General features: G+C 31.7%; 2 protein-coding genes across 2 annotated transcripts; one reads left to right on the top strand and one right to left on the bottom strand.

Moving 5' to 3' along the window:
* Positions 1-3710: 3710 nt before the first annotated feature.
* Positions 3711-7399, top strand: LOC139872737 (protein trichome birefringence-like 34). Its single transcript, XM_071860659.1, has 5 exons — positions 3711-4054; positions 6029-6203; positions 6318-6514; positions 6724-6882; positions 7048-7399. Exons 1-5 carry the CDS (start codon positions 3711-3713, stop codon positions 7397-7399), a joined length of 1227 nt encoding a protein of 408 aa, XP_071716760.1.
* Positions 7400-8979: 1580 nt separating this feature from the next.
* LOC139873131 (V-type proton ATPase subunit e1-like) lies at positions 8980-11664 on the bottom strand. Its single transcript, XM_071861063.1, has 3 exons — positions 11421-11664; positions 10501-10548; positions 8980-9270 (listed from the first exon to the last, which is right to left on the bottom strand). The coding sequence occupies exons 1-3, from the start codon at positions 11516-11518 to the stop codon at positions 9204-9206; spliced, it is 213 nt and encodes a 70-aa protein (XP_071717164.1). The 5' UTR covers positions 11519-11664; the 3' UTR covers positions 8980-9203.

Genomic DNA, 11664 nt, shown 5'->3' on the forward strand with positions numbered 1-11664 from the left:
TGAAATGTTCAGCTGACGAGTTTCTTAGTCGGACTCTGTGGTTCCACGGTTCATTAAACTAAATAACTTTAGCATTTACGTTCACTTAATGCCTAAAACATATCATTAAACTGTTTCGTTTAAACAAACTTGTGGTTCCACGGGTCATTTCACTAATATTAACTATATATATATATATATATATATATATATATATATATATATATATATATATATATATATATATATATATATATATATATATATATATACACATTAATGAATCACCCATGAAGAGTAACATAATAATATATTATCAATACTATTTTTACATACTAAATGTGATGGGACTTTTGGTCGTCCCCTCTATGCCAAAACGACAATAGTGACTCACCCTTTTCACACTTGATTTTCATTCTTCCCCCTCACCTATACTCAACTTGCAAAAATTACACCAAACTTCAGGGGGTAAAATGTAAATTCTCTAAATTAAAATAAAAACCTCCACCATAATCCTTCGACAGGTCGTATCTTCCGCCTCGCTTCGAGTTAAATTTCACCAAGTACTCCGTTAAACTCGAAATATTTTTACGAACAAAACGAAACTAACTACGTTCGAAACGGACACTTTTTAAAAAACGCTAAACACAACGACAACACGTATCATCCCGCTCGACGCGAGTTAAACTTTTTCGACAGCACCGTCAGACTCGAAATAATTTTATGAACAAAACGATACTGACTACGTTCGAAACGGACACTTTTTAAAAAACGCTAAACACATCGACAACCCGTATCTTCCTGCTCGCCGCGAGTTAAATTTTTTCGCCAACACCATTAAGCTCGAAATAATTTTATCAACAAAACGAAACTAACTACGTTCGACTCGAACAGATTTTAAAAAACACTAAAGAAGACGACACCAACAACGATGCATAACGCATGAGCCGTTTTCCCTTCTGTAAATAAAACTGCATTAAATATGAATACGCCGGCCGAAATCACCCGTCGCATCGCGCGGGCCGGACCCGGACTAGTTATTAATATTATAAAGGTAATTACTATTCATAAACCTATTTTTATTAGTATCTTATTATATTATTAGATTATATATATATATATATATATATATATATATATATATATATATATATATATATATATATATATATTATTCTAGGTTTTTATCATTTTTATCAACATAATAATCATTATCATTATTTTCACCAATCGACGACGCAATATCTACAAAATTATTTATTGCAGCCTCTTTAAAAAAGTTTCCATCCTTTTAGTACAATTTGTTTAAAGTTTATTTTTATAAGTTTTTTTTTTTTTTTTAAGTTTATAAAATATTTTTATAAGTTTTAATGTAGCCTAATCGTTAATGTATTTAAGAGCGAGATCATTTATCGTACCCTCTTTAAAATGATTCCGTTTCTTATGTACAATTGTTTAAACTCTATTTTTATAAGAATTAATGGAGTCTATACGTATGTTGTAGTTTTCATTCAATTGAATCAATTGTCGATGTACATATTGTAATTATAAAGATACGGAGGAAAACCATTTTTTGTAGTAACGTGCGGACTATCACCTCACTCGTATTTATAAATAATAGCCATGAACCAACTAAATAGACTTAACTACACGAGTAGTCACTGTAGTTTGTCAAATCTTGCAACTTTAGTCATTATAGTTTTTTTCTTGCAATTTTAGTCACCGTAGTTTCAAAATATTACACGTTTAGTCACTCAAGGTGACAAGCGTTAATTTAGACCGTTAAGTGTCAATCATGTGCTAAGCATGTGAGGGTATTTTGGTCCTTTTCTTCACCTCTTCTCTCATTCGAATTTATCACCCACCCTGAATCTTCCCAAAATTAAAACAACCCTAAACCCAAAATCAATCAAATCAAAATTAAAATCAAACTAAATTTCTCTAACAAATTTAAACAACTTCAATTCCAAATTAAATATCAATATTAATTTTTGATTTTTATGTTTTATAGTTTACTCATCACGAGGTACACCGGTATACCCACCATGTCCATAATTTAATCGTCAACACCATGGAATGCACGATACCGGACCACCGCCAACGACCCTCTGATCAAATTGATATTAAATCAATATTCGTGTTTTTCAGATCTGGTGGTTTCTGTTACTACTCGTTTCATTCTGGAAGAGGAGTTACCAACAGAGATGCTGCCGGATGGAAGATGAATCAGCTTGTAGTTCGATTTTCAATTCATGATCTGGAACGGATGTACGATTCAGTCTGTAGTTCGATTTTCGTATGTACCAAAACAATTGAATGCCGGCTGCAGTTCGGGTGGAGGCGGCGGAGCCGTACCGTCGCTGCCGCTATGGTGGAGGTTGGACGGACGAGATTATAAAGTCCTCAACTTCATTAAATTGAATGGAAATGTAAGCTTTATTTTTTATCCAATTTGTCTCTAAGTTATCGTTTAATGTATTTTGTTAAACTTTTTGGGAAAAGTATATGGTACTCCATATTTATTAATAACGAGGCATATTTGCTATTTAAAGTTGATTGCAAAAACTGCCTCCTCTGCAAATCTTGCACACATATGTTGCCATTCATGGATCATAAACGAAGCATCATATATCCACTGTTCACAATAAATAATGGGTTTGTAATATGGTTGGATCGAGTACAGTTATGAAATTTGTTTAGGATGAAATCGAATTTGTAACCGAGATATTGTTAAATGGGCGGTGGTGTTCATCTTTTAATATATGAATCGATGCAAATGTTTAAGTGTTTGAATTTCGTAATTCTTTGTTCAAGTGTTTGAATAAAGGTGAATGAATTTTACATTAATGTGTGATGAAAATGAATATTGAAAGTGGAAATTTAATAAAGGAGAAGATGAGGGTTGAAGATGATTCTTGAAGAAAGTAAGAATATTTCAGCTAAAAGGGAAATGTAAATACACCAAAATACCCTCACATGTCTAGCACATTATTGATACTTAACAGAGAAAATTAACGCCTGTCAGCGTGAGTGACTAAAGGTGTAATATCGTAAAACTACAGTGACTAAATTTGCAAGAAAAAAACCATAGTGACTAAAGTTGCAAGATTTGACAAACCACAGTGACTATACATGTAATTAAGTCAACTAAATATCAACATAAATGTTCTTGGAAATTGTAATATTTATTAGAGATATTGATAATTGATTTTGGACAGATATCAGCAATAAACAATTACTTTTACAAAATACGTACGAAGTACTGTATTATTTATGAGAAATCTAATACGTAGTATATCTTCTTTATAAATAATAAATAATAAATAATCATAATAATATTATGAAGGTGATCATCACGCAAAACTTTTTGATTTATGTATATCTAATTAATTATTTTACCCTTAATTATAATTATAATTACAATAATAATATAAGTTCAACTCCCTAGACTAAATAATTGTAACTTTATGAGACAAAAGTGTATATGAATTCCTATTAAATAAATTTGTTTAAATTTTTACAAAGTCAAATAAAAAGAATATTTTTTGGGCGGATCAACTACTAAAGCTTGATAAGTACCTAATAAAATCTATACAAAAATCGAGCAATATTATTATTCTTCATTTCTTCTCTTTCACCTTCTCCTTCTTTCCTTCACCATTCTTGAACCCAACAAATTTATTTTCTTGTTTATTTTTGTTTAATAACAAGATCAAATTCAAATGAAGAAAATGAAGGGGATTGAGAAGTGGTTGCAGAAAGTGATTAATGGGTATCATTCCATAGGGTTTATGCTTGTAATGGGAGTGATTATTGGAGTTGTTTACTTATGCAGAGATGACATTGGAATATTATTACTGGATCATAATATCATTATTACTGAAGAGGAGAGTTTTTCTTTTGAAAGTTGTGATTTATTTAATGGAAGTTGGGTTTATGATAATAAATCAAGACCTTTATATAAAGAAAAAGAATGTTCATTCATGGCTGATGATTATTCTTGTCAAAAATTTGGAAGAACAGAGTTCAAGTATCAGTTTTGGAGATGGCAGCCTCATGGTTGTGATCTTCCCAGGTTCAATTTTATACAAATCTTTGTTTGGTTTTTGTATATATGTATGTGTTTATGTATGCATGTCTATGTATGAGGTTAATTAATCCAACAACCTGTTTGACTCAACCAGTTTACTATTTTTTTTTTTAGGAAAAACAAAAATTAAATAAGTACAAATTGAACAAGTCATATGAAAAAGCCCAAAAAGTACAACACATGTTGATTACTTTTAGGTTCAATTTTAGGTTGATTAGTTTTAACCAACCAACCTATTTGTATGAAAGGTTGTTTACTGTTGTGCTATTTTATGTGTTTTATTGATAACTCAATTTCTAAAAAAAGTTTGAAATTAATTGTACCGTGTGTTTGTAAACTTGAAGAGTAGTATGAAACGCGCCCTTTTAATACAAATTGCAGATTTGCAGTCGTATTTCTGTTTGTATGTGCCGTGTGGCAGTGGGTTTAGGAGAACAGGATAGTTGACATTTACAGTAGATAGATTTACATAAGATTTGTACCATGTGATATAAAATGTACTTATTATGCATATATACGTATCCTATTTCAAAATTGAACCTGAAGTTGACATGTTGTGGGGTCGTATATGTAAATAAAATTACTCGTACAACTTTACAATACATGTAAGCATTGTTTTAATAAAAAACCCGATTACTCCCTGATCAATCCCAATTACCCGTTATTAATAATAGTCGGTTCCGATTTTTCAAAATAGGTGTAGTTAATGGGTCACCATCGGTTAATGGGTCAAAATCGATTTTGTTGATCAAATTCCATCAAAGTCAAATTTGATCAACATTTTATAATGTATTTAAATTAAAATTTTAGATTTTCTAAACAAAATGAACGATTCCAAATATTTATGTTAAAGTCTATTTTTATGTTTATGGTTTTCTTCTATATTTATACATATAATTTTAAAATTTATTATTTAATAGTACAAAACATACAATTCGATTAATCCCCGAATTGCCGATTACTACTTAAAAAGTTCCTATCGATTAATCCCCGAATAGAAAATTTTGCAACCTTGCATGTAAGTAAGGGGCTGCTTTTATTCTATATTAAGTGAGGGGCTGCTTTTATTCTATATTAAGCAAAGATACCACAACTTATCCCTGGCCACCACTGGCCACCACTAGATATTCATCCAACCAGTTGGGCTATCTAGTGATGGTTAAGTGATAGAGAAACATAAATTTTATTTACTGAATAAGAATTGTACAAAAACAAATTATTAACTGAAAAGTAAACACTAACTTAGTATATAATTTTACTTCTAACGCAAGTGACAATTCTTATATCTCTTTTAATTTTTACATTTGATAAATACTCAAATATATACAAGTATAAGTAATACTATTATAGCTCTAGCACTAAAAATTTGTAGTAAGGTGTTTGAAGTTATTAACATGTAGTCTTATGAAGTTGCACATCACAACTCCATGAAAATAGCTTATACATGTACGTACATATCATAAATGGCCTACATCTAGAAAAAGGATCAATTAATAACTAAACATTTACTAAAAATTCTAAGAACCTGTCATTTCTCCAAATTTAAGCCATAAAAGCTACAAATTTTACACGTAATACCCTTTTTAAGTTTTATTAGTTTATGTGTTTGTTAAAATTTTGAATCATTGTTAATAAAATTGAGAAATGCATCCCCAAATGTAGCTTTACTAGATGCATTTCTATTAGAATATTTCATTTTTAATACCTAAAATGCAACTATATATAAAATGGTTCAATAATGTGATTTTGATAAAAAAAAATTTTACATAAATTGATACATAACTAGTAGGTTTAAGCAAAATTTTAAGCTCTTAGTGGAACATTTTCCTTTATGAATGCATAAAACAGGTTGTATCCTTCAACTTGTTACTTGAATGGAAAGTAAATCTTTCATTAGTAGTTGTAATTTGTGCACAGTAAGTTGTACAATGAGTTGAACTTATGAAGACACAATTGTAGGTTTAATGGTACAGCACTGTTGGAGAAACTAAGGGACAAGAGGGTTGTGTTTGTTGGGGACTCATTAGGCAAAAATCATTGGATTTCACTCCTTTGTCTTATTGATTCATGGATACCAGAACCATCACACAAGGTTGCACAATGGCATGGCTCATTAATCACTTTCAGAGCATCTGTGAGTCAATTTTGTCTTGTCTTTGAAACATTATTTTGAGGTACTATTTCATACTTGTACATATATTACACATGTGACAAATATATGACCATCTTTTGAATTGTGACATGGTAGGAATACAATGCATCCATTGATTTTTACTGGGAACCATTGTTGGTTGAATCAAATTGTGATGATCCAGTTAAACATCGGGTTCGTGATCGGATCATGAAAATCGAAAGCATTGAGAAGCATGCCAAACAATGGATTGATGCTGACATACTAGTTTTTGACTCATATACGTGGTGGCTAGAGCCTAATATGACACTATTGTAAGTAATACTTGAAAAATTGGAAGTATAAACGTTTAGAATATTTGGTCTGGATTTTTGTTTTTTTAAAGCAAGACCCCACAAGTGTACTGAGTGAGGATTGAACCTGAGTTTCTGATTCTCTAACATCCAACCAGTAGGCCACCCCTTGGGTGGGTTATATATGGTCTAGATATATATTTGGCACTAAATGTTTGTTAATATTCCAGATGGGGATCGTTTGAAAATCCGAATAGAACTATCGTTGAATCTGGAAGGGTAAGACGTTACGAAATGGCTCTTAAAACTTGGTCGAATTGGTTAGAGACTCATCTTAATCGCAATAAGACTAGACTTTTTTTCATCAGCCTTTCACCGGACCACAAAGAGTAAGCATTATTATCACTTCATTAGTTCGAGTACTTTACATTACCAAAAATGTTTAAAAAGGTAAAACGACATGTCACTTGTGCATCATTTTTCTAATAACTTATGCACAACTGTCACGTGTCACCCTCTATTTTTATCTAATATTTTGTATGCTATTTGTCTAGGGGTGGAGATTGGGGAAAAACAATGGGAGCGAATTGCTACAACGAGACAGAGCCAATAATGGAAGAAGGTTATTGGGGAAAAGGATCTGATACTGATTTAATGAGAAAAGCACAATCAGTGGTTCAAGATCTTGAAACAAAAGGCTTGAATATTCAATACCTAAACATAACACAACTTTCACAGTATCGAAAAGACGGACACCCGACTATTTTTAAAAGGCATTGGGAACCTGCAACAGAGCAAGAACTAGCTAACCCGGTCGCCTATTCAGATTGTGTACACTGGTGCCTTCCAGGCACCCCTGATGTTTGGAATGAGATTCTTTATACTTATATTCGTTTTAAACAATAAAAATTTTAAATTTTTGACTGTCGTATGCTGTAAAAACATAAGTATACAAGCTTAAAAATACAACCCATAGATGAGTTGTTACAAAAAGAAATTTTAAGGGAGATTAATGAGCATGTTATGTAGTCAAATACTCTACAAAATACAGTAATACTGAAATGAAATCTAGGTCAATTATCCCAAGTCTTGGTTTGATGGTTTTGTTACCAACCCATTTGTTTGTTAGTCCTCTAAAGTCTAAAGTAGTACAGAGTCAAAAGGTTCAATTCATTACTTTAGCTTTAAGATTTTAATATTTTATTTTATATAAAATTATTTAACTTTTATTTCTTTTACCTTATATACTAGTGTTTTAATCCCTACAGAGCATTTTACAATTTTCCTTGTTCTTTGTCCTTCAATCTGTTTACTTCATTTCTGGAAAAAGTAGAATCTGAGAGGTAACTTGTTAAACTACTCCATATAAAACTGTTTTTACAACACATTTGAGAAAGTGATTCTTTTTTCACTAACCTCTGACTATCTCATCAGTAAATCCTCCTTAACTGTCACTGTCATCTACAATATTTTACTATTTAATTAATGTATTAAAAAATTAATTTGGTTAGAGTGGTTCAATTTTGCATTTTTATTCATACACAACATATATATAAATAAAGTGGTTCAATTCTAGGAAGAATATAAAACTATTTTCATCCATGACATTGTTCACTCTCTCTATCTACTCTTTTACCAAATACTCATGTTGACTCTATCAAAAACCAGTGTGTGTATGTCTGTGTGATAATTCATAAAAAAAATGGAGTTCATCTTCCTTCTTATGCTACTACTACCGTTAATTCTAACAAACTCCACTTCAACCAGAAATTTACAATTGGGTCCCACCCCTCTCTTGTGAAACCACCGTCAAGCGACTCACAAAAAGCTTTCACGCCACCCTTTGGCGGTTATGGCGTCAAAATTTTGGCAGCCGTAAAAATCGATTACACTCATGTTTCGCGCTCCAGACAGGGAATGGTCTAATGAGTCTATGAATAGATATTCACTTTGTTCATCAAGTTTTGTATTCACGATTATTTTTTGAGGTCAATCCTACATGCTTATTCAATGTTATTTGTTCCAAGTTAGTTCTCTTCGTTCAGTTAGGCTTGTTCGTTTTGTTTCTGTGAGGCTCGGGTATAGATAGTATTCATAGTTTTGTAGCCTTTTAGTTTCGAGCCTCGACGATTTTCTTGTTGTATCTTTGCTTAACGTCGATTTCTACACTTAAAACACGACATCCATCGTTTCATATTTACTTGATCCCGCAAATTAAGCAATTTGATTTGAATAGTACTTTCAATATCAATTTCTCCATAACGAGTATGACATAAAGGCATTTTTTATCCAACTATAATAATGCAAGGTTAGGTTTGATATATATACTACAGAATCATATATATTGAACCGAGTGACTGACTAAGATACATGTATATAATGATATAGTTGTAATTTATTCTACATATATATATATATAAACACACACGCAACAAATTAAACCCTTGTATGAAAGGTAATAAATCCTTTAGTTTTACATTTCTCCGTACGCAGAAACAAAGTTAACCTCTTATTTGATGAGCTACTTATTTCATTACAAAGGCCTTCAGTCAAATGAAATAATAATAAAAAAATGGAATTTAAAACAAATTTATCCCTGGAATATAACGAGATTTATTCATATATGCTATTTTGTTTGGTCCTTAATTCACAAATGCTACAGAGCAAACAGATTGTATACAGTAGTATATCTTTTACACAAAAAAATACCTCATTCGCCTTCACTCAAAATTGGGACAATGAGAGGATTCATCTGGGCAAGATAGACGATTGCCCACCTGCATAGAACCACAAAAAACAACGATCAGATGTATGTTCTGACTTCTGAGTAACAAAAATCATTCAAATATTCAAATATGCTATCAAAATTGGGACGATGAGAAAATTCATCTATGAATTTGCGCCGGTGATCAGAAGATGAAGAAAAATAGTAAAAAGACGAACTTACCCTCACATGCAATGCACGTGTCAAGGGTTAATGGAATTTTTTAAGTGCAATTTGACGGAGGGATGCTGATTGCAAAATTTTAAAAACATAGGGATGTTTGCAAAAAAAAAAAAAAAAAACTAGAGGGATGCTGATTGCAAAATGGGGTATAATCCAGGGACCAACAGAACAAAAAAGTCCTAAAAAAAACCTTGTATACAACAACAACAAAACCCAGTACCACATAAGTGGTGTAGGGGGAGGTGAAATGTAGACAATCCTTCCCCTATCCGAGAATAAAGACAAGTCATTTCTCCACTGAGAGTGTCTCAAAAGTAGAGAAAGTCATCCCTCTCTCTATTCGACGGATAGAGAGATTGCTTCCGAGTGGACCTCCAGCCAATAAGTAGGAAAAAATTTAAAAAAAAAACAAAATAAAATTGAGACGTCATGCAAATGCTAAAATCAAATTTCCATGGGTTTTAAATCCTGCTTGGAATTTAATTTAGGCTCAAAGAGTCAGTCAAGTCGTCAATAATTCGACGCTTGCTGTCGACTCAACTAAAACATTGATACAAGATGAGTAGCTTATCTACCACATAACGAAATACAACACTTTAAGAAATGAGAAATGTGGATGAAGGTAATTTACCACATGTCCATATGTATGCACTCAATAATATGAACGCACGATACTTTTCATATACTGAGCAAGTTTGTAATCATATGTGAAGAAGTATGAAGCATAACATCTGAAACTAGTAATGTGGATAAATAATTCATTACATAGTTGTTATGCTTTAGATTTCTATGTTCAGTTCTACTGTGTTTAGCAAGTACTAAGTTGTCAGAAAGTAAATAACTGAATCTTAGCCACTGCGATTAACGATATACGGAGTATGGAATTTGCAGCACTTGAATTTTCAAATGCTCAATCGAACTCATGATTCATAGATGACGTTATTCCACATAAAAAAAGCCACCAATCTCTAGAAAATGTTTTCTAGGTTTCAATTACTAACGTGGTATTTGATACAATATCCCACATAAAGAAAGCTTAAAGTGATGGTTTTAAACTTACATGAGCCAACAGCATACTGTTGCAGTGGTCACCAACGTGAGGTGGAACCTGCACCATACAGAAGTGTTATCGTTATAAAAAGGCATTCACTGTGCATTTAGGCTGTCTTACCAGTTATCTCAACTTATTTGAATGGAATATGCTTTGTTTAATATAAGAAATGAAGAACCTAAGTTATCATGACAAAAACTCTGAAAGTCAAAAAAACATATTATGATGGTAACTTCGACGCTTGATCTTGCTGCAGCTAATACCGGACTAGTTATTTGACCATAAAAACCATATTGCGCAGAGTCATTTCATCCGAGCATTGAAAATTTGTTTATTAATTTATAATGGCTTTAAGTCATACTAATCAGACAGCTAATTAATTACTAACTAGTAACTACCAAAAACCACCTTAGATGATTATATAGCTTAAAAAAATTATAAGCTTTTCTGAAGTTTGGATAAGCAGATAAATCCAACATCCACTAAATACATAATCTTGGCCAATTATATTAATTATGGATTCTAAAGTTTATGTTAAAAATAATAACATGATAGACACTACGTAAATTTTGCAACAAACAATATATAATAATCCTTGCAACAAACAATATATACGGAGTATAAGCTAAATAAATCTTGCAACAAACCATTATTAATAATAATAAAAAAACACACCAAAGCATACATATATTCATCACATAGTTTGAAGCATAATATAATATCTGTACTGATAAAAATATCTAAACAAACCATATAATTAACATCAAAAGCTTAGCAATCATTAATCAAACTTACCAATTACTTTACTTACATCAATACAATAAAAATACAATTACAGACTCTGACACTCAGAATCCTAAAAGTGTAACACATTTATCATATAGATTGATCAATTAAACATATAAAAATATAAAATGATAGATACGTACAGATTAGCAGAAGGTCCTTTGTTGAAGCATATACGAGCGCAAAGCGATGCAATGATTCCAATAGCGACGAAAATTAGGGTTGTAAGTAGGAACCCCATCGTTATAGATCGATAATTAAGTAGCACCGTGAGATGATGGTGACGGAAACGGTGGTGATTGAGTTTGGGTGAATCGGAGATATGAGATGGGGACGGATCTTGGATGAGCGGGTCACGTAATTAAACACTGCACGTTGGCAGTTGTA

The sequence above is a fragment of the Rutidosis leptorrhynchoides genome, chromosome 10 (assembly GCF_046630445.1).
Source record: "Rutidosis leptorrhynchoides isolate AG116_Rl617_1_P2 chromosome 10, CSIRO_AGI_Rlap_v1, whole genome shotgun sequence".
Lineage (NCBI taxonomy): Eukaryota > Viridiplantae > Streptophyta > Magnoliopsida > Asterales > Asteraceae > Rutidosis > Rutidosis leptorrhynchoides.

What these genes read in the sequence shown, in the direction of transcription:
- LOC139872737 (XM_071860659.1), top strand. Translation starts at nt 3,711, where the DNA reads ATGAAGGGGATTGAGAAGTGGTTGCAGAAAGTGATTAATGGGTATCAT. An exon ending in CATGGTTGTGATCTTCCCAG is followed by an intron (nt 4,055 to 6,028) that starts GTTCAATTTTAT and finishes ACACAATTGTAG; the next exon opens with GTTTAATGGTACAGCACTGT. An exon ending in CTTTCACCGGACCACAAAGA is followed by an intron (nt 6,883 to 7,047) that starts GTAAGCATTATT and finishes CTATTTGTCTAG; the next exon opens with GGGTGGAGATTGGGGAAAAA.
- LOC139873131 (XM_071861063.1), bottom strand. Translation starts at nt 11,518, where the DNA reads ATGGGGTTCCTACTTACAACCCTAATTTTCGTCGCTATTGGAATCATT. An exon ending in AAAGGACCTTCTGCTAATCT is followed by an intron (nt 10,549 to 11,420) that starts GTACGTATCTAT and finishes TGTATGGTGCAG; the next exon opens with GTTCCACCTCACGTTGGTGA. An exon ending in ACAGTATGCTGTTGGCTCAT is followed by an intron (nt 9,271 to 10,500) that starts GTAAGTTTAAAA and finishes GGTTCTATGCAG; the next exon opens with GTGGGCAATCGTCTATCTTG.